The 23,123-nt window shown below is 53.2% G+C and overlaps 1 protein-coding gene across 1 annotated transcript in view; it reads right to left on the bottom strand.

The window, feature by feature from the left end:
* Positions 1-8: 8 nt before the first annotated feature.
* Positions 9-23,123, bottom strand: part of LOC123649731 (slit homolog 1 protein) — a 143,688-nt gene continuing 120,573 nt past the window's right edge. The window contains exons 19-28 of the mRNA XM_045567908.1: positions 22,631-22,774; positions 22,126-22,292; positions 20,907-21,039; positions 18,735-18,803; positions 14,831-14,902; positions 13,705-13,776; positions 4,768-4,931; positions 2,957-3,081; positions 2,578-2,675; positions 9-15 (exon numbers count right to left, since the gene is read on the bottom strand). Of these exons, the coding sequence (XP_045423864.1) occupies positions 9-15; positions 2,578-2,675; positions 2,957-3,081; positions 4,768-4,931; positions 13,705-13,776; positions 14,831-14,902; positions 18,735-18,803; positions 20,907-21,039; positions 22,126-22,292; positions 22,631-22,774 (1,051 nt within the window). The remainder of the gene's footprint in view (positions 16-2,577; positions 2,676-2,956; positions 3,082-4,767; positions 4,932-13,704; positions 13,777-14,830; positions 14,903-18,734; positions 18,804-20,906; positions 21,040-22,125; positions 22,293-22,630; positions 22,775-23,123) is intronic.

Raw genomic sequence — 23,123 nt, 5'->3', positions numbered from 1 at the left:
CGTGGGACTCACAGTCTAGTGGGGACACAAAGGGAAGATGGGCAACCAGAGGAGAGGTACTAAGTACAGGGAGGTGTAAGAACTGAGGCCAGAGAGGGGACACAAAGAGACGTCTGACTCCTCCTTGTGGGGGAATAGTCAGGGGAGGCTTCCTGGAGGAGGTGATGAATTGGCCAAGGACCCTGGCAGGGGAGAGCAGAGCAGGGAAGGTGGTTGGGGCAGAGGTATGTGTAAAAGTCTGGAGTGAGAGGGAGCCCCACGGCCAGTCCTCTGGAAGGGACTGGGTCATGCACGTAGTCCAGCACTTTGGGAGCACAGACTTCAGGGACGGGGTGAGGACAAGACTAGGGGATGAGCAGGAGCCACCTCATGGACGGCCCAGGAGATTAGTGATCTTCAATCCAGGGTGCACCTTCCCCCGGGGCACCCGAGGTTTTCCAAGGAGTGTATGGGTCAGAGAGGGAGGTCCCAGAAAGTCATTTCCATATCTTTGAATTTCTGCATGACCTCTTCCCTAAATTAACCTGCCCCAGAACTCTAGAAAGTGGCATCTGTCCCAGCCCAAGCCCAAACTGGGACGTGCCTCTGAGCACCAAATAAAGGAACAATTAGGAATATCGGTGTTCAGAATGTGAGTGAACAAATCCTGTCGTAAGTCAAGAGGTTTCTAATTCTGTGCATTACAAAGAATGGAAGGAAGGCCTCTGGGATTGTCAGCTGATGGAACATTAAAATAATTTTGATGACAGAACACTCTGGAGTTTTTGGCATATAAACTGGGACAGATTTCAAAGAATTGAGTGCCATGGCTATAATAAAACTCCTTCTAATCTCATCGGTTTATTTATATGAACACAATTTCCCAGGATTTATAACTATAAAAACAAAACAAAACAAAACAGGAACAGACGGACCGCTGAGCCCTGACTCATGTGTAATATTCTTCCAAACCAACTGAGAGCAAAAAAGAACAACGAAAAAGCGCCCCATCCATCTCATTAAGAGTCTAATACAATTTCACTTTTCTGTGTAATAAATATCAGTCAAATTTTATAATACAGTTATGCTGTTTTGAACTATTGTATATTACTGGCCATTGTAAGGATAACTCAGTGCAAAAGAAACTTTTAATCAGAGGCTTACAGTGACAAGAAATAAGAAAAAAACTTTAAGTTTTAATTTATGTACCCATGTTGGTGGCAAAGAGTATGGCCCGGTGCTTGATAAACGACACTCTAGCTTAAAAATATATTACTTTAGAAGAGAAACGGGGAGAGTGGGGGGTAAAACGGAAATGCAAGTTCAAGGAGAAGAAAGTACAAAGTAAAACGTTTAATTGTTAAAGAGGAGCTTGTTTGTGTCATTTAAAAATATTATCAAATGGCTGCGCGAATAGGATTCCATTAGAGAATGATGAAACAGTAATTCAAAGTGATCATTTTATTTTTAAATGTTAATAACATTTACAATATCCAGGAAATTACCTCTGTTGCAATGAAAAACTTAATAATGAAAAATTTTAAGTGTCAATCTAAGAATGTGTGAGGGGGTGTATGGTTTTCAAACTGTGTCTGGGGTGGGTAAGAATTACAGACCACCCTTGCAGGACCCCTGCTGGGGTTTCGTGTTTCCCCAGAAGTCTGCCCGGGAACTACAATGGGAGGTTTTGAGCTGGGAGGGGAGGGGCGGTGACAGGATCAGCTCTGCATTTTAGACAGTGCCCTCTGGTGGGGGCACGGGTGGGGCGGGACGGATGGGGCCCTGGTAAGCCGCAGGGTTGAGGGAATCCCGGCAGGCACCCCCTTCCCACGGGGCGGGGGAGGCAAGAGACGGCCCCCCTCATCTGTAAGGCTGCTGGGCATGAGGGGGCTGCCCCATTGACCCCAGATTCCTGAGGGGTCCTTCCGTCCCCAGCGAGGAGTCTGAGGACGGGGAGCCCTGAGGGAGCTGCTCGCAGGGCAGGAGGAGGCGGGAGCCTATTGTAAGGACGCCGTTTCCAAGGTGACGCGGGGAAGAGAGGCCATTTAGTGTTTTATTTTTTACATCTAGTAATTTAGGTTTGCGGAGGCAGGTCTGGCCATTTCTGCTGGTAGATTCTACATTATTTTCTGAAGAGCCAATTTGTTGAGCTGGCAATTTATTTTCAGCCACTAAATACTACGTATTCCCCAGAAAAGCTCTGGGAGGGTGGGATGAGGTCACCGTACAGTGGGACTGTCCCCTCCACACAGTGACCGTGAGATGGGGAGGACCCAGAGGGAGTGACTAGGCTGCTGGACGGGACAGAGGCTTTGGGGGAGCGGAGCTGTACAGGACTCTCAAATGCCCCCAGTTTGGCACCGCACGGCATATGCCCCTGGCCTAGGATTCCAGCGCCTTCTAAAGGTTCTCTGGCACCTGGCAGGGGCAGGAGGCAGCAGAGGCAGCGCCAAGCACTGTTCACCCCTGGGACCCTGTGTGCTGGGGGACTCGGCTCCCCTGAGCCCACCGCAACCCCCAGAGCACAGGGAGGCCTGGGCCATCCCCAGTGCGGGAGGGGACACCGGGGCCTGGGCGCTGCCCCTCCAGGCAACTCACGTGAAGCCGGCATCCTCGTCCTCCGGTGCGTGGCAGGTCCCACCGTTCCCACAGGGACCACTGGAACAGCTGTCCAGGGACACCTCACAGTCCCGGCCCTGGGGGGAAAGTCAGCCATGGGGACCCCAGGGGGACCAGGGAATTAGTGTGAGCCAACAGCCAGCCAGCCCTCAGCAGCCAGCCCTGCTGCCTGGAGTGACGTGCATTCATTAGTTCATTCATTCATTCATTCATAGGCTCGGTCACGGATTACAGGTTCACTCAAGCGCCTGCTCTGAGCCAGGCAGTGCTCTGGGCACTGGGCCCAGCGTGGGGACAAGACAGAACCGCCCGGCCCCACAGCGCACACGAGGGCCCTCCTCCTCGGGCCTCCACTCACCTTGTAGCCACTGGGGCAGGCACACCTGTACGCCTCGAGGGGGTCGTTGTGGCAGGTGCCCTGGTTCTGGCACGGGCTGGACACGCAGGGATCACACTTGGCCTGGACAGCCAGAGTGGGGGGGCCTGCGGCAAGAGGGGGCGTCAGGGCAGGAGGGGGCAGCTTGGGAGCCCCTGGCCCTGAGCAGCCCGGCCCCAGGGAGACTTTGCCGCCCTACACCTCCTCCGGGTCATGCTCACACCCCCGCACAGTCCACCTTGCCAGCCTCCGGACACTCCCCTGTACCACGGGGTTGTGACAGCCCTGCCCCAGGGCGGGAAGGCTAAACCAGCGAATCCCATCCGCAAAGCGTGCTTGGCAGGCGGCGGCTGCAACACGTGGCCGTCGGGGCTGCATCATCAGTGTGAGGACAGCACAGTCCCCACGACTGTGGTTGGCTGACCTCTCCTCTGTCCCCTCATGCCCTTCTGAGCCAATGACCCCAGCTCAGCGAGCATCGTACCCAGGCTCAGTTGGCCACACCAGGGGAAAGAGAGGGTCCGTTCGCCTCAGGGTTGCTCCTCTCCAAGCCTGAACCAGGGAGGACCTTTTCCTGTCACCTCCCCAGCTACGGGGCGCTCCTCCCCAGCCCCCCAGGACACACTGGTGGCAGAGGTGGACGGAGGAGCAGCAGTCAGGCCACCTGGGGTGTCCCCTCTCAGGGCAGCAGAACCTCACAGGCCTAAGCAGGACGAGCAGGCCAGCTCGCTCAGGCTGCCCCGCGGGACTCCTAGCAGTGGTGGCACATCGCTCCTGCTGAAGAGGCGTGAGTGTGAACAGGAATAAAAACACTTCTCAGCAAAGGCCACGGACACACGAGGGGCTTCTGGGGCACAGGTGGGGTTCTGGGGTACCTAGGTGGGTTCAGTCTGTGAAAATTCAGCGAGCCAGTATCTCATGTCTGTGTGTTATGTCTCAATAGAAAGTAAAAAAAAAAAAGAAAAAAAAAAACCTCTTCCCACCAGCACCAACCCCACCCCATTAAATAAACATGGAGCAAATGTTTCCACGTGAATTGGCTCCCCCACAGCCAAGCCCTCTGAACTGCTAGGCTGGGACAGTGTCCTGCACGCGGGGTGGCCCGGGGCCTCCTCATTAACCTACGGCTGTCAGCTTCATTTCCGACGGTGGCCTCTGAGCTTGCAGAGGGCAGGGGCTGTGGCCCCCAGCTTCCGGTGCCCTCTGCCAGCTGTCCCCCTGCACATAAAGCTAGGCCCAGGGTGGCCACTCGGCCACCTGTCTGCGCCCAGCAGGGCCCCTGGGGCCGTCAGTCCGTCAGTCAAGCCCTGAACAAGGATTTACAGACGCCTGAGGTGAAGCGTCTCAGAGCAAAGCCGATTGAGCCTCCAGTGACACGCGGGCTCTGCAGCTCTGCCAATGTCAGGAGAGTGGCAGCTGAGTCCTTGGTTCCCCCAGGGACTGTGAAGGGTTTAAGCTAATTGCTGAGCACGATTCCTACCCAGGGAGGTCTGAGTGCTCACACTGCTGAGAGGCTTGGCGCTTCCAGAAACACTGCGGCTATTTTGATTTTCCTTACATAACCACAGGGAGGGATTAAAGCCCTGCCGGCCTGAGATTTTTCTCCCTGGCTTTTTTGGTTTGTGACATATCAGGACTGGAAGGCAGCCAGCCCAGCAAGCAGCAGGTGCCCTGCTCCTGTCACCTCACCCCACCAGCGGTCACCACGGGGACACAGGCGTGTCAGGAAGGCCCTGCCAGGGTGGGGCGAGTTCTGTGGCCCCAGCAGCAGGAGGCCATGCTCCTGGGCTCACCTTGGCATTCAAACTTCTTGGCAGGGGTGGTGAGGAGCAGCTTGCCCTCCATGTCCGGGGGCCCTGCGCAGCGGGCAATGCCTGGTTCCTTGTAGCCAGTCTTCACCCAGCCGCACAGCCAGCGGAGGTGGCAGTCACAGTACAGGGGGTTGGCACCAATGGCCCTGGGGCAGAGAGCAGAGAGAAGCAGGCATTACAGGTTCATGGGGTCGTTACCCACAGGGCAGCTAGGGTCCCCAGACACTGTGCCAGGGGCTGGCAAAACTGCTAACAGCCCCCATTCCATAAGATTTGCTGTGTCGCCCATGCTGTTTTAAGCACTGCACGTGCCTTACCTTACTTAGTCCTCGCCACACACTATCCCCATTTTACACGTGCAGAAACTCAGGCCCAGAAAGTTTGAGGAACTTGCCTAAGATCACACAGAGAAACAGGGAGCTGGGATTTGAACCTGTGCGGTTGGAGCTAGAGCCTACAAATGCAACACGTACTGCCGCAATGAGACAGCTGCTTTTCCTGCCTTCGTGCACCGAATGTTCTTGGTAGCCCCACTGTGCACGTTTTTTTCTTCTCCATCTCAAAGATGTGGGAACTGAGCCCCCTGGGAAATAAGGGAGGTCCCTGGCGTCACGCAACTAGGCAAGGGCAGACGCTGGATCCTGACGCAGAGCCGTCTGCCACTGAAGCCCACACTGTTCTACTTTCCTTTTCATTTTTAATTAAACAAAGAACACACGAGCGCACTCTTGTTGTAAGCCACTTCCAAACATCGCAGACAAAGCGAGTCTCCGCCCTGCACAACACTGTGAATGATTAAAGGCCACTGAGTTGTACACTTTAAAAAGGTTAATTTTATATTATGTGAATTTCACCCCAATTTTTAAAGGCATGTTCCTGTGTTCCCGATGGGGGTGCAAATGGTGGAACTCCTAAGGAGGGGGATCTTGAGATACCTATCAAATTGCCACAGCAGTTGCCTTTTGAGCCAGCAATTCCGTTTCCGGGAGTTCATCTCCCAGATGCACCTACACAAGCACGTGACAACATCTGCATGATGGCGTTGTTGGTCACAGAAGGACTGGAAACGCCCAGTGCTCATCAGTGGGGCGTTTAAATACGCTATGACACATCCACATTACAAAAAAAAAGCCCAACACCCCACTGTCCCTGCCCTCCGCAGAGAGACACATGGTCACGTGGTCACCATGCTCAGGTGTGCAGCCTTTCAGATCTTTCCCACATTTACATAAATCACGTCCACTGCACATCATCTACTGAGCATCTTGCTTCTTGACACCAAACAGCACGTCTGCAGGTCAGCCTACACGGATCCACCTCATTTTGTCAAACTGTGTCACAGTGTCCCACAGGATGGACACGCCAGAGATCTGTGAGCAATTTCCCTGTTGCTGCACATTCTGGTTGTTTCCAACGGCAGTGAACACTTGCACGTGCCTCTTTGTGAGGTGTGAGCATTTCTCTAGAACAGACGCCTAGAAGTAGGATCCAGGGGGCAGAGAAAGTGCATGGAGTATGTTAATAGCTGCCCCCCAAAAGGTCGTATCAGCTCACTCTGGCCAGCAGTGTGAGGCCACACCAGCTCTCACCTTGGCACTGACGCTGCGTACTGCTAATCACTTCGTTTCTTACCAATTCGGTGGGCAAGCTCAGAATCTTTCCACTAAGCCACAGTGAGAGACTTTGAGAGGGACAAAGTCCCTCCCAGATTTGGAAGAAAGAAAGGACCAGAGTTCTTTGACTCAGCAAATAGGAAAATCAGTGCTTTGTGCCTGAAGTTCATCGATAGCAACATTATTTTGAAAATATTCATATAAGGTTGTACATGTTAATGAGAACGGGCACATTTATTAAGCAACCAATGGATGCACTGCCATTTTCCACCTGTTTCTGGGCGATACAGAGGAAGTAGATCCCCCCGAGATGTGCACAGTCTGGTAAAAGCAGCACAGCTCTGAACAGGAATTTCCCAAAATAGCACAGCTGACGATGTGCGATGTTATAAGACTGAACAAGACTTGGACTGCGGCCCCACGCAGCTGCCCCCTGCCCGGGCGACCTTGAGCAGTTCACTTAACATCTCTGGGGCTCCCTTTATGATTCGATAAAGAGCCCGCAATCTAGAGGGAGAAGAAACACAAGCTCGTATAACCTAAAATGGGTGCCGAGGGAATACGCAGCTCAGAAAAGAAAGCAGGTTCAACCTTGACATGTGTTTAATTTTTTTCTATTCTTATTTGCTGACAGCATCCATCGTGGCTAATGGGACAAGCGAGACACCTTCCTCTTTCCGCTGAACAGCACAGGGCCTCTCAGACGTAGAGAAAGGTCAGACGCTTTGATTCTTGGAAGCTCCAGTGTATTAAAAAACAAAGACTTTTTAAAATAACAGCAATGCAAAAAGTGCAGTACATTTAAAATGTGTGCATTCACCAGATTGGTTTTATACTAATAAAAAGTGCATTTCAAAAGATAAATACAGAATTTATTTAAACACATTTTTTATAGTGCACTAGAAGGAGTGTGGTCCGGTAATAAGCCACGAGTTGGAAGTACCTCACTTAGAGAATATGCCAGAAAGACTAAATCTGAGGCCCTGTGAATGCGAAGGGTCTTCGCACGTCTTAGGTCTTCACGGATCCCCAGATTCATGCACGTGTCCCCCATAAACAGCAGCAAAGTTGTGCTTCAAATCTAAGTGTCCCTTGCTGACTCTTAAGAAAAACCATGGGACCAAAGTGACACAGAAAGCTATTTAAAAATAGAAATTCTGGCTTGACCCACACTTGATTTTCCTTGTTTCTGTATGGGGCAGACTCTGAGCCACATGTGAATTCAATATTACAAGGTTTAATGTATCCAAAGGCTTGAGTTTTGTGGCTAAGGACCGCCATGCCCTCTCCTCAGTAGGACTTGTAGTTCACAGTCATCCGGGGACCGTTTTCCCCTGTGAAAACTCCTGTGAACTCAGTGGGGCGTGGAGGGCCACAGGCCCCCGATGCATGGTAGGGATGGGGGGACAGCAGCCAGGCTGCACGTCACTCCAAGAGGACTGTGGGTTCAGGTACACAACTCAGCAAAAGTATAAATAACCCCGTGTTGTTGATCGTTGATATAATCTGGAAATAGCTGAAACAGTAGCTATTTGGTCTGTGCATGCCAAGGCCCTGTTCGGCTTCTACTTACATAACCTGGACTGAAATAGCTTTCCCCTGGCTGTCCCACAGAGTCGCCAACTATAGAAGTTAACATACGCTAGAACCTTAAAATCTCCTTCACCCAAGCGATATCTCCTGTGCCCATCGCACTCCTGGCAATCTACTCACTGCATTTCTGTCTCCTACTGGACCTAGGGGCAGGGGCAGGGGTGCCTTGAGGGCAGGAACTACTGAATCCCCAGCCGCATCAGAGGCTATCGGGCATCAGTAATGTTTGCCAAGTGAATGAATGCCTGTCTCAAAGCTTGAGAAAGGCACAAAACCTCAGTGCAAAGGAAATTCAAAAAGAAAAGAATCATCTATCATCTCATAAATGTCACTAATTTATCTTAGTGTATTCCCTTCTAGTTCTTGTGTACGTATTTGTCCATCATTGAAATCAGAGTGAACAGTCCTCTTTTTTTTTGGGTTTTCATCAAATAAGTAATAAATTACAGCATCGGCCAGGTGTGGTGGCTCACGCCTATAATCCTAGCACTCTGGGAGGCCGAGGCGGGAGGATCGCTTGAGGTCAGGAGTTTGAGACCAACCTGAGCAAGAGCGAGACACCGTATCTACTAAAAATAGAAAAAAACAGCCAACAAACATATGAAAAAATGCTCAACATCTCTAATCATCAGGGAAATGCAAATCAAAACCACAATGAAATATCGCTTATCTCCAGTGAGAATGGCCTTTATCAAAAGTCCCAAAACAATAAAGGTTGGCATGGATGCAGAGAGACAGAAACACTCATACACTGCTGGTGGGACTGCAAACTGGTGCAACCTCTGTGGAAAGCAATATGGAAATAAATAGATACAAGTAGACCTACCATTTGATCCAGCAATCTCATTATTGGGCATCTACCCAAAAGAACAAAAGACATTCTATAAAATAGACATCTGCACTCGAATGTTTATAGCAGCACAATTCACAATTGCAAAGATGTGGAAACAACCCAAGTGCCCATCAATACATGAGTGGATTAATAAAATCTGGTACATGTATACTATGGAGTACTACTCAGCTATAAGAAATAATGGTGATATAGCACCTCTTGTATTTTCCTGGATAGAGCTGGAACCCATTCTACTAACTGAAGTATCCTAAGAATGGAAAAATAAGCACCACATGTACTCACCATCAAATTGGTTTCACTGATCATCACCTAAGAGCACATTTAGGAATAACATTAATCGGGTGTCAGGCAGATGTGGAGGGGGGAAGGGATGGGTATATACATACATAATGAGTGCGATGCCCACCGTCTAGGGGATGGACACGCTTGAAGCTCTGATGGGGAGGGAGGGGGGGCAAAGGCAATATACGTAACCTAAACTTTTGTACCCCCATAATATGCTGAAATAAAAAAAAAAGAAAATAAAATAAATAAATAAAAGAAAATCTAAAAAAAAAAAAAAATAGAAAAAATTAACTGGGCATGGTGGCACATGCTTGTAGTCCCGGCAACTCAGGAAGCTGAGGCAGGAGGATCGCTTGAGCCCAGGAGTCTGAGGTTGCTGTGAACTAGGCTGACACCACGGCACTCTAGCCCGGGCAACAGAGTGAGACTCTGTCTCAAAAAAAAATGTACAGTGTCATAATTATCACTAACTACTTGCTATTCTGTCATATGGGTATGCCATAATTTACTTAGTCATTCCATATTTACTTTTCTTACCTACAGCAGGTTGAAGGCAACAAAATGCCAGATTATAGCAATGCAGAACAGCACTGGGGAACCTTAGCACAGATCTGGCACGCAGTAGATATTTGCTGATGAAAGGATAGACAGACAGATGAAAGGTGAGCTAACTGCAAAGTAAACACAAAAGTAAACGGCAGCAGAGAGATGTGCAGGGTGTTGAAGCCCAGGGCGGTGAAGAGTGCTCACAATCATTACAGCACGTTCAAATCAGAGACCTTACAAATAACCTCACTCTAGGTGAGAGGAGAAGCCTAAAGAGAAGAATGAATTGGCTGAGATCCCACTGCAAGTTGATGGCAAAACAAGGACCTGTACAGCCCCAAGTCCTGATCCCTAGTCTAGAGTTCAAGGGGTTTAAATGTGGGCCCCTCCGCCACACCCTCACCCCATCCGCCCCTCGTCTACACTGCCAGTGGACAGAGAGGCCAAGCCAGGGCTGCATCAGGAGCAGAGGGCTTCTTAGGAACAGAAGCACCTTCGGGAGCCAGGACTCCGGATGCTAACTCTCGGCCAATCCTGATTTGTCATGGAGCCACAAGTAAGGCCTCCCTTCAAATTGCATACGGCTTTTGTAAAGCCCAGAGTGAATGCAGGGAGTCTATGTCATCCTCTTACCATTCCTCAACTGCTTGTAAGTGCTCAGGAAATCTTTCTGCAACTGCTGCAGCTCTTGAGCCCAGAGGAGACAGTGCACGTGTGTGTGCACGTGCACGTGTGGCCCATCAATACTGCATGTGTGCATGTGTGTACACCTGAATGCAAGCACATGTACATCGTCCAGGCTACTGCCTGTCTCCATTGTAAACCCTGGGTACAAAAGGCAGAGTTTATTCCCAAGGTTGCTTCATAACAATGGAAGATTTCTATCACACAGATACTGTTTTGTAGACGAATTGAGCTTAGATGCAATCAACCAACACATCTCATCAGTAATGCCAATGCCACATTTTATAACCGCTGCTAAACTGATCTTCATTCGTTGGTTCATTTCTTATAAATTGGATCTGGCTTCTGGCCTGATGTCAGGTTCTCCTAAAGAAAGTGTGGATTTATGCATAGGTGTTGGCTCAAAAATTGTTTTTGCAGCTTTAGTTTGCTTGTTTCAAAACATATGTTGCTTTTTCACTTCCCATTTGAAAGATAAAGCCTCTAGAGTTTGAACTGGAGGCAAGATGTACTCAGGTGTTATTCAATTCTCATGAGGAAGGAGGAAAGGTAGCCAACTATACCTTTAAACCCAAGCACGGGAGATCCACCAAGGGGCAATCCAAAGACAGGAAAGGTGGACTAGATGCTGGGAAAGGCCTGCCTGGCCAGGTGGAGAGCCCAGGGCCATGCAAAGGAGCCTAAGTGGTCCCAGGGCAGTGGCGGCCCCGGGTGCCCAGCAGAGACATGCACAAATGCTCTCTGGAGAATAGCATCTCTAATTTAGATCCTCAGAATTCCTAAAGATTAATGTCAAAAAAAAAATGAGCCCACAACCAAAACTTACCCATCACAGATGGAAACAAGTCCCTGTGAATTACAGTCAGCAGGAACAACAAGTGACACTTTCCCTGCCTGGCCTTTGTCCAGAGCCACCATCTCCAACCAGGCTCACTCCTGCCTCCTCCCACCCTCCTGCCCTCTATGTGTCACCACTGGCTTTCCAGAAGTTTTCTACAACTTAATTCTTCCACAGTTCCCTTTTATCTGTAAGATAAAGTCTAACCTCCTTAGCTTGGCACAAACAGCTCTTCACAACAAAATTCCAATGTCTCTTTCCAGACTCATCTCTCCAACCTACATTCTTTCCCCAACCAAACACCTTTTATCCTACACTGGACAACACAACATCCCTGAATATGCCATTTACTTTCTTGCCTCCATGCCTTTGCACGTGCTGTTCCCTGTTCCTGGAATGCCCTTCCCCACATTCTCCAAATTACAGACTCCCAGTCTCTCTCCATGGCAGCTCTGTTGTGAAGCTCCTCAGACTTCCCCAGAATCAGTCACTGCTTCCTTCGAATTCTCTTTATAATGTCCCAAGTGGTCACAGAGGGCAGAAACTGTGTGTTAGCAAATTCTTCAGCAGGTGACTCACTCTGGTTACCCAGGACATATTTATTGAGGCAATAGAGTGAAAAAATAAATAAAGAGCTTTGGAATCAGACACACCTAAATGCAAGTCCTGTTCCTGTCATTTCCTAGCTTTATGACCTAAGGAAGCTGCATAACTTTCCAGAACCTGGGACTGTAAAATGGAAATAATAAATCCCACCACCCAGGACAGAGCCCCTCACCCCTCCCACTTCCATGGCAGACATTGCTAATCCATCGTGCACTCATTCCACTGATTCCTCCTGGGCCCTGGAATCTTTAGGGCAGTGCTCAAGGCAATTCCTGCCAATCCGTGGAGCTGGCCCATAACACAAAACCTACTTCCCACTTTGGTCTCGGAGTAAATGAGACACTGTAGATAAAGCGCGTAGTAAGATATTTGACTCAAGCAGATCCTCAAAGAGTAGCACCTGTTACTATTTTACTTCCTCAAGTCTGAGGTTGTTAGATGCACCACTGCTTGGACATGCTTTGGGAGCAGCAGAGAAACATTACCATGTTATTAATAAATATATATGTCATTGTGAGATACACTCTGATTTTAGAAATTAAAATGTGGAAAAGGTGAGTCTTAGAACTGACAAAATCTAGTGAGACTGTTGAATGAACGAACTTCAAGAAGAGATGCTGGAGGCCCCAAAAGGCCCTCTGATCTGGGGATGCCCACTTAGGCCCTGGGAGATTGGAGTAGGGCACAGAGCAAAAGGAGTCAGTCATCCAGGGTTCCAGCCGCAGTCCTTGTCCCCTGGGCCTCCCCGGCCAGTAACGCCGAGAGATTCCGGGAGAGAACGTGTCCGCCGTGCACCCCGCCCGACCTGTGCCCTGCTACTCACCAGCGCTTCCTCATTTCCTCATTTTTACACGGTACAATAGAGATATGAAATTTGCCATTTTCACCATTTTAAGTGTATGATTCAGTGACATTGATTAAATCCACGGTGTTGTGTAACCATCATCACTACCTAATTCCAAAATGTTTTCATCACCCCAAACAGAAACTCTGTGCTCATCAAACACTCGCTCCCACCCCCCAGCCCCTAGCAACCACCATTCCACTTTTTGTCCTTTCGTGCCTGGCTTATTTCACTTAGCATGTTTTCAAGGCTCACACACGTAGCAGGTATCAGAACTTCATTATTTTTGATGGCTAATATCCCATTGTGTATGTATTTATACTACATTTTGTTTCTACATCACCTGTTGATGGACGGAGGTTGTTTACACTTTGGGCTGCTGTGACTAATGCTACAACGAACACTGGTGCACAGGTATCTGAGTCCCTGCCTTGCATTCTTTTGGGTATACACCAAGGAGTGGAATCGCTGGGGGTATGGTAATTCTATGTTTAGCTTTTTAAGAAGTCAAGCCCACTGCTTTTAAAGAATCCTCACAGCACTGCCAACTAAATGGTTTTGGAAGCAATCCTGCATCCAGTGATGCCACCTCTCGGACGTCGTACATTTCCGGAGCTTGCCCCCCACCGCCATGCGAGCTGAGAGGCACAATGCTGGTGTGGTGCATAAGAGTCAGAAACTCCACCGACCAGCTGTGCAACCGTGGGCAAGCTTCACACTTTTCTGAGCCTATTTCCTCATGTGTAAAATGAGAATCGCGGTACCTGTGCTGTAGGATCACCATGAGGATTACGTTGGCTGATGCAGGTGAAGGGCTTAGCAATCACTACATGGTCATTACAACCTTTATTACTGCTTGTGAGGCGCTGTCTTCCTGCTCTGTTGTGTGGCTGATGAACCACTGAATGTGTGAGAGTCCAGGAGGGTGCACCTGGGAGGCTCACAAGCTTAATTGCAGGACAGAAGCAAAAAGCCAATCTCAGGAGGAGGCAACTTCCTCAGAAACCGAGCCCTGTTTAAACCGAAGGAGGCCCAGAGAATTGGGCCAGTTACTCACAGGTGAGACAGGGAGGTCACGTCTGCGAAGATGCCCTCTCGAAGGGTGGAGATGTCATTGCCATGGAGGGACCTGAGGAGAGAAGAGGCTGCTGGTGCCTCACCCAGGGACAGAGAGGGGAGACCTGCTGGAGGGACAGGCCAGCCCTCCGCGGAGAGGGGACAGGCCATGCTGCCCTCCAGGCCTCTCGTTCAGCACTTTGAGGGACATGGCCCCCAGCTCAGAGACCCTGTCCTGCTGGCTGCAGGGAAGGAAGAGGGAGCTCTTATTAACCCAGGTGACCACCCTTCCCTCAAGTCCTTCTGGAGGTCTCTGCTTTCGCCATTATGAATAACGGAAACACCATGTTTATATCACGAACACGACTCGTGGACCGAGTGCCCTCCCTCTCTTAGCTGGACAGCCTGAGGACAGGACGTTAATGAGGCCAGCCATAGATTAGGGCTGGGACAATGTCACCTTCCCCATCGCCAGGCTGCCAGAGGCCATCATAACAGACACAACAGAGGGCTTTGATCACAGGGCCGGGCGCGGTGGCTCACGCCTATAATCCTAGCACTCTGGGAGGCCAAGGCAGGAGGATCACTTGAGGTCAGGAGTTCAAGACCAGCCTAAGCAAGAGTGAGACCCCGTCTCTACTAAAAATAGAAAAAATTAGCCGGGCATGGTGGCGCATGCCTGTAGTCCCAGCTACTTGGGAGGCTGAGGCAGGAGGATCGCTGAAGCCCAGGAGTTTGAGGTTGCTGTGAGCTGGGCTGACGCCACGGCACTCACTCTAGCCCGGGCAACAGAGTGAGACTCTGTCTTAAAAAAAAAAAAAAAAAAAAACAAGGCAAAACCTCATAGTGGGAATTCATAGAAAAGGTTCACAAATTTCTTACAAACATTCACCCTCAATTGGAACAGAGTCTCACATGCAGATGAAGGGCTACCTGATCTTAGATGCCCCCCTCACACCACAAATTCAACTTGGGGGTGACAGCAACCCCCATTTCTTGAACCATCTCCCATTCGTGACTCAGCCTCTACAGAGCGAGAGCAGAGGCTTGAGCGACCACCCCCGCGGACAGGGTGGCAGGGCCCCGGGAGGGTGGATTTCCTGCGGCGGGAGAGCGTGGGGACTCACAGCAGGCGCAGGGAGCGCAGCCCCTGGAAGGCCAGCGGAGGGATGCACTGGAGCGCGTTGTAGCTGAGGATCCTGCGGGGGAGGAGGAGGAGGAGGGCGGCGTCACTGCCCAGGTCTCCGTCGGCACAGCCGCCCCTCCGGGTGCCGAGGGCCACTTTGCCCAGCGGCCTCTACCCTCTGAGGGGAGGCCGGGCTCTGCCCTCGTCACTGGGTGGGCTTGGCCGTGTCCCCTAATCCCTTTCTGCCTCAGTCACTTCCCTTAACTGTAAAATGGGAACAAAAATGAGGTCACCTTGACAGGGCTCTTCTGTGGGTTAAGTACGATAATCCAGGTGATGCTCTTAGCCCAGTGCCTGCTCCAAACAGCCCCCCAGTAAAGGAGGGTTGCCGTTCCTGCGACTGAGAACACGCCCTCACGGAGCTGCACCAGCAAGGGGCACAGGCGGGTTCCTGTGACGGTGACACCTGACCGGGACCCCCTCGGGGGAGCCCCCTGTCTCAGCCCATCACTTCCAGGACAGACAGGCGATGTCCCGGCATCTACACTCATTTACCATTAGGAAGCTGTGACCAGGAGGAAGGTATTGTTATTACCCCCATCTTACAGACGAGGAAACCGAGGCTCTCAGAGGTGAAAGAACGTCCCTAGGGTCACGTCACTGTTAAGAAGGGCTTTCATGAAGGTTCTCAGTTTCCAGAGCCCATAGGTTACAGCACTGCCCCAAAAGGCTTCCAAGTAATGAATCCATCCAGGGCAGACAGGCAGGTTAGTAAGGGAAACGGTACACCGGAAACCGCCCAGGCGCCTGTCCAGGTGACTGGACAAACTGGTGCACACATACAATGGAACACTGCGTGGCCACCAGAAGGCAGGCACCGGGGCCGGGCGCAGTGGCTCACGCCTGTGATCCTAGCACTCTGGGAGGCCGAGGCGGGAGGATCGCTTGAGGTCAGGGCAGCCGTGTTCCCACATGTCGCCCACCCTCCCCGGCTGGGACTCACAGGGTGGTCAGCTGGCTCATGTTGGTGAAGGAGGAATTGCTTAAGGAACTGATCTTGTTGTTACTCAGGTCCCTGGAAAAGGCAAAAGCATGGTGGTTTGGAAAGGAAGAGCTCAACCTTGTCACCCCTGGCTCCATCTCATGGTGTCCTCCCCTCCCCCACCGCCCACGGCTGTCCCCGGCCAGGTGGACAGGGCTCCTCTGGCACCGGGGGAGGGGGGGGGCTTGGGGATGGAGAGGAGCACGTTAGCCACAGCCCTGCACTCTGCTCCCTGAACTGCCTCCAGGTCCCCAGGGCCACGGGCCTCCATTGCCTCACCTCCCTGCCCCCTGCAAGCAGAGCCTGGTCCTGCCCCTTCCACCACGGAAATGCACCCACCCAGGGCACGGGCCACCTCCCAGCTGCCAGCCCCAGTGCTCTCTCCTCTCTCCCCTGCCAGCACTTTCCACGGGCTGGTTCAGTAGCCTCCAACAACCCTAACAGGGCAAGAGTGACCCCATTTTGCAAACGAAGACCCAGAGTCTCAGAATGGTCAACTCACCAGGGTCACCCAGCTGGTCAGAGGCAGAGCCAGACTCTAGCCCCAGGCCCCCAACCCAGGTCACCACAGTGTTTTCTCAGAGCCATCCTGCGGCAGGTGGCACCACAGACCACCCTTCTTCTCCAAACTCGCACCTCCCCACCTTCCCGGGACCCGGCTGTCCTCCTGCTCCCCCTCCCCTTCTGCTGCGGCCCAGTGTCCGCTCAGCCTCCTGCCCACTCGCCCCTGAGGCGTGGGCATCACTACAGCCTCATCTCAGCTCTGACCGCGTCCGTGCTGGGTGCCCTCGGGGACGCTCCTGTGCTGACGGTGCCCTCCCCAGTGGCCCCACAACTCCGCTCCAGCTGACGTCCCCAGACGCCCAGGCTGTGGTGCCCGGCCTGTGCTGCCTCCTGCGCCCTCCCGGGCCAAAGCCACCCAGGAACACCCCAACCCCCACACCTCCTCCTTCCACCCAGCTCCTCACTTTCCCCTCGGCACCTGCTGCTGGGCCTCTGCGTGTGCCCAGCCAGTGTCGTCACTCTCTTGGTGTCTGCCTGGGGCTCTTACCTGTCTCTGGCCCACAGCTCTGCCCCCCTGAGCCACCTCCCACAGCAACCTTCTATCACGCAATCTGCTGGGCCACGTCCCTACCAAACACCTGCAACAGCTCCCGTGGGCCTAAAGTGGGGGCTCCGGGCCTTCCCCTCCACCTGCGGGTGCTTCTGGGCCCGGCCCCTGCCTCTTCTGCCCACTGACCACCCCCTCCAACACCAGGCTGTGCAGGCTCTGGATTTGCTAAACTTCTTGACATTCTCTGGGCGTGCCACCCCTCCGTGCCCCTCCCTGGGCATCCTGCTCCCTGTGCCCAAGAGTGAATCTGAATCATCTTCCAAGATGCTCCCCTCCCCTACCCCCTCCCTGAGCTCATCACTCTGTCCTTGAGCCACAGCCCTAACCGCACTGACCTCTGCTGGACACGGCTCTGCGTGTCCCCTCCCCTGCACCCTCCCTAAACCCTGTAGTCTGAGGGGGGACCGTGACTGAGGGGCCTTCACATCCGCCCGCCTCACATGGCTCTTGGCTCAGGAAATGTTTATAAAATGCAACAAAGTGCCCTGCCTTCATCTCCTCCTAAACTTTCCTCTAACTAGTCTAGTTCGAGCTCATTCTGTGGTTTTTAGAGCTGTATTTAGGCACCTCGCTGGATGCTCACTGCACTGTGCAGTCCCCCGTGTGACGAGGGGGAAGGCATTTCGGCCCCCAGAGGCAGCTTCACGTGAGAACCGCCCGACATGGGTCCTTTCCCCTCCTTCCCTCCTCAAGGGCACCCGAGCCTCTAGTGGAGCTGCCTCAGATTAGACCAGGGAAAGGTTGGGGGAAACTTGTATTAAGTCTCTTTCTTAGGCACTTTGTCACCAAATCACTCTATCCCTCCCACGCTGCTTGGATCACTCAAAACACATTCGCCAGGTCACTAAGCAAAGACAGATAAATTGGAGCTCTGAAAGTCTGTAAGCCAGTGTCCCTCAAAGCAGCCAGTCCTTGAACTGAATGTCACCAGCCCACACAAGGGACTTGGGGCACAACGCAGTCACCTGCGTCACTACACACAGCCTAGTTTAGCTAACACTGCTTTCTCAGCAAGACTTTCTCAGTGAGGGAAGCAAGTGCGGATCTACGTTCTGGGGTGAGCGCCTTGTCTGATTCCAGACTCGTCACAAACAGCTCTGGGACTGACACTGGCCTGCAGACCACAGGTCCCTAGCACTGCTCCGGCCACACTATCAGGGACATCTCGGGAGTTCTCTTTGGTAGAACCTGGCCAAGGAGCAGATAAAGACAATTGAAATGAGATGCTAAGTAGGCTGGCAGGCTAAGAGGAGCTGAACTCATTACCCCGAGACTTATTTTGTATATTTCCATGGAGTGGAAAGGGTCGAATGTAGAAATAACAGAAAAGCAGATGTTAGCCTACAGAAAAACTTAGTTACAGATGTGTATTTGCAGCTGCCATATTTCATATTCTGTTTGGGAGCTGAGGTTGGATCGAGACATCTTCCATCCCCTTCTACTTCTTCCCTGGCTCCCATCCTTGCAAGGACAACCTGCATTAACAGTCGTGACCAGCCCGGAGAGGTTTGGGGACATTGCCTGGGCAGAGGCAGGCAGGGTCAGACCCAGCAGGGCCAGGAGCAGTGCAATTCCCAAACATGGCCACTAGGTGGCAAAACAGCTCCAGGATGTTCCCAGGGGCGGGAGTAAGGGGAAAAGCAGGGTCTGCCCCGCAGTGGGGTCTGCAGGAGATTCTGGGAAAGCTGGAACCATGACAGTTAGATGCCAAAGGCCCTCCTGTCCTCAGAGGCAGGCCTGGATGCTCACACGAGCTGCAGGTACTTGAAGGTGGAGAGCTGTCCTGGAACCAGCGTGAACTGGTTCCCGTCCAGATAGCTGCAGAGAGAACACGGAGCGAGCGTTAGTGCACCTGTCTCCCCTGTGGCAGTGTCCCCGCTGGGGAGCACCTTCCCTGCAGCCGGGACCTCTCACTCGTTTCCCAAAGTCACTCATGGGAGGAGAAAACAGGTACGTTGTTTAGGCCATTTGGGAAGGTGTCACCCAGAGAACCCGGTAAGAGCCACTGAGACATGGAGCCTCTCTTGGCTTCCTCCCACTTCCCTTCTCGGCCTCTCAGCCTCCTCCCTGTCCGTGGGCACCCCCTGGACCCCACGCCCTTCCCTCCCTGCTCTGCGCTTTCCTGGACAAACAGATCTGAGCTGCATGTTACCAGGCCCCTCGCCAGCTACCAGGGCCCCCTCTCTACCTGCTGGCAGGGGCTGTGGGTGGCTCAGACCCGAGCCTGCCCAGCCAGCTCCCCACTCCATCAGCACCACTGCCTCCTACCCGTGCAGGCTCCCACCCCTCACGTCGGTTCTCCGACTCCCCGTGCAGCCAGTCCCACGACGCTGGCGTCCCTCGCCCTCTGGTCTCTCATCATTTGTTTCTGCTCTGCTCTCATGTCACCCCGACTGCACACCCTGGCCCAGGCTCCTGCTGCAGCCTCCTCTGCTCTCCCACCTTGGCCTCCCCTCTGGCTCCAACTGCCATCCACGTCACTGTCCTTAAAGCCAAGCCCACCCAAATCCACCAAGCCCAGGGCTTCCCAGCATTCCCTTTTCTACAGGATACAGCTTGTGGTTCAAGATGCTCAGACCTCCCATGACCCCCACCTGCCATCCTTGCCTAGAGACTAGATGTTGCCAAGCAGTGACCCAAGCGCCAGGAGCTGAGCCCAGCTGGGCCTGGCACAGGACCCCACCAACGGCAGCCCTGGGGGAGGACTCTGCCCTCTCCCGAGGGAACCAGAGAGCAGCAAAATCAGGGCTCTACTCGTCCTTCTCCATTGCTCTGTGTTGTACAGTGATTCCCACCCATCTCATTGGATCCTCGCAGCAGCCCTTGTCAATACACCCAAGTAGTCCCATTTCACAGCTGACAAAACCGAGGCTTAGAGAAGACAAGTGATTTTCCCAACCCTTGAACTTCAGCCTCCTCAGTCAAAGAAGGCAGGCTGCCCCACCTGTCCCACTAGTCTCGGGGCTGCTATGAGGCACCAAGGAGAACACGAGGACGCAAGAGGCTTGCAGAGCCTGACACTGCCATAGAACCCAGCAAGGATGGGGCAGGCGAGTCACAGGAAAAGGCCTGCAGTGGTTGATGTGCTTGTGAAGAAATGGCCACCCTTGCTGGTAATGAGAGAAATGCAACTGAAAACTTCATGCGCCTGCCACGGGGAAGAGAAAAGCTCAGCTACAGAGGCCTGGAGGGATCAGTCCCAGGGGCTAGGAAGAGGCCAGGGGCTGACGGAGGCCCCAGCTTCTCCACCCCCATTTGCCATATGCACATATGTGCTCACCCCATGGGAGTTCAGATCCCACGTCCTAATCAACAGATCTGAGCTCCGCAGTACTCAGGCCACTGCGTGCCACTTTGCACACAGTTAGTGGGAGTCAAAGGAAACAGCCTTTCTTGGACGGCCACCAGGAGAAAGGCAGCAAGTGTCCTAGGACGCTCTTTACCCAGGGCTGGCTGTGGAGGGATGTTCACCTTGGTGCTATTTGTGACAGTAAGAATTTGGAAGCAACTTAAATATCCAACAAAAGGGGATTTGTTATCTGGATCATAGCAGATTCTCATGAAGAACATTATGTCGCTAGTAAAAAACATCACATTTGTGAGAATTTCTGTGACAGAGGAGGATGCCCCCGAGACAGTGTTAAGTGGGAGAAGCACTGCTGTTCCTCATTGCAGAGGCAGAGCTTGGGGGAAAGGGATGAAGGACTCGAGTCCCCAGCTGCCTGCAGAGAGGGAATCAAAGAGAAGCTCAAAGCCGTCTTGGAAGCCGTGTTTCCTGCAAAGCCCGAGGCCCAGCTCCTGCTCAGCTAACACCTGATCTCTGTCGCTTGTCCCTCCCAATGCCAGGCTGCAACCCCTCAGGAAATGTCCCCTCGGTTCCCTCCTGTGGGCCCACGGGGGGTGGAGGCTCGGGCTACTCACAGTTCTGTGACATTCTTGGGGATGCCCTTGGGCAGGGCCCGGAGGTGCTTGTTGCTGCATCGGACCACGGTGTCCAGGCAGGAGCACTCCTGGGGACACTGCGGGCGGGGCAGGCAGCCCCCCTCCTCCTGGCCTGGGGAGGAGGAAGGCCCCGTCAGGGAGGGCAGAGCCTTCCCAGGGCCTCCTGCAGGCTGGACCACCCCCGCTCTGACACCGTGGCCACCAGTTAGTCTCTTTTATGCTGCACCACCCCCATCCCCAACAGGGACAAAGGCCCCTGGAGCAGTTTTGAGGTTAAAATAGGTCTTGGGCTGATCTCTTCCTCCTCAGACCCAGGGTGGACCCAGGCGAAGCAGAGAAGGCGGATGTAGCCGCACCACTGCTTGAGTGGCCACGGCTGCCGGGCACCATGTCAGCATCACCTCCTAACAATGCAGCGAAGGGCGCCCGTGTGCCTGGCACAGCGCAGCCTTCAGAAGAGATCAGCTGAGTGAATGAATGAATGAGCGAATTTCCATTTTACTGAGAGCTGGAGAGGTTGGGTGACTTGCTCAGGTCACAGAGCTGGTCAGAGGCAATATGGGGCCTGAGCCCAGGCCTGGCTGGTGCAGAATCACCACCACCTCCAGGTGGCCTGGACGGGCAGCCGTGAGCAGAAACGGGTGCTGAGAGACTCTAAGGACAGGGACGGCAACCTGGTTCTGTCACTGTTGGGAAGAATTCTGCTTCCAGCAGCCACCTTGTATGTGTGATGCTCTAGGGAAAAGCCAAGGGATGGGGCTACATCTGGTTCCAGAAAGCAAACAAGGGAGTGGCCACAGGGGAGGGACTGAGACTTCAGAGGAAACAGGGCACTGGAGCAAAATATGGCCAGGGTTTCCCACAAGTGGGGGATGGGACTCAGGAGGGTCCCCTGGCATATCAAGGACAGGGTGACCCCGTAAGTGGAACACTTAGGAACAGCCGGGAGACAGGTCTCTGGGTTAAACGGACTTCCATGAAGAAAACCCACTAAAATGTTAACTGTGATTTTCTCTGAGTGATGGAATAATGCCATGTTTATTTCCTTCTTTTCTCCACATTTTCCCATTTTTTAAAAAATGATTCACACATCATCGCTCTTATAACCACACAAAGACACCAGCAGGCAGGGGGCCTCCCTCTCCGGACACCCCAACCCAGCTCACCCTCTGCCCTGCCGCCCGGGGCCACGAGTTACCTTCCTCACACCTGAAGTCGGGGAAGGCCACGTCCTGCAGGGGGATCTGCCGCAGGAAGTCGGGGTTCTGGCACCGCGGGTTCCCGGTCACGATCTTGCGCTTGCGCAGCCAGTCGCCCAGCCAGGCCAGCCGGCAGTTGCAGTTGAAAGGGTTGGCCAGGAGGTTCCTGGAAGGGGCCAGGCAGGCGGCCATGAAGACCCTGCTGTCTCAGTTGTCCCAGCAAGATCTGTTCACCGTGCAGGATCTGCCACACACTGGCCCCCAACACGCTTTCCCCGACAACCAACCATTACCAAGAGCACCAGCTTTTGGGACCAGAGGCAGAGTTCCAAAGTGGTGGGACTCATGTTTCCACAAACCATGACGACCCCACATCCCCAGTGAGCTCTTCCAAAGTGGCCGCCCGAGAAGACCGGCCCGTTGGGATGGCGGGAGTGGGGTTCCCGGGGCCCAGATGGCTGCTCCCTGAGCCACCACCCGCCTGCCCTCCGAGGCCGGACTCACAGTGTGGAGAGGGACTGGAGGGTGTCGAAGGCGCCCGGGGAGACGGTGGTGATCTGGTTGTCGTAGAGCGAGAGGAGCCGGACGTTGCGCAGGCCCGTGAAGCTGTCGTTGTGGACACAGCTGATGCGGTTGTTCCGCAGCATCCTGGGGAGAGGGGGCGGTGAGGGAGGCAGGGACAGTCCCTCCCTGTGCCCTGCCAGCTGTGGGCACCGTGGCGGGTTCACAGTTCTCCTCCAGAGGCGCTGAGCTGGGAGACACACACCAGCCAGACCTCGGCCAGATGTGGGAGAGTCCTACGTGCCTGTGCTCACCTCCAGATGTCCCGGCCTCTGAGGTGCCTCACAGCTCCGTCCCCTCCTCTCCACCCTACTCCACAGCCCGTGCCGGCCTCACTTCCACCCCCTGGTGCCCAGTGTTCCTCCCATCTCCAGCCCAGGAGGCTTTCCTAAACCCTAAATCAGGTCCTGTCACTCTCCAATGGCCTCCAAATTGC

Source organism: Lemur catta, chromosome 14, assembly GCF_020740605.2.
Source record: "Lemur catta isolate mLemCat1 chromosome 14, mLemCat1.pri, whole genome shotgun sequence".
In the NCBI taxonomy this organism is placed as follows: Eukaryota; Metazoa; Chordata; class Mammalia; order Primates; family Lemuridae; genus Lemur; species Lemur catta.
The sequence above is the reverse complement of the archived record's forward strand: the minus strand, read 5'-3'. Positions and strand labels throughout refer to the sequence as shown.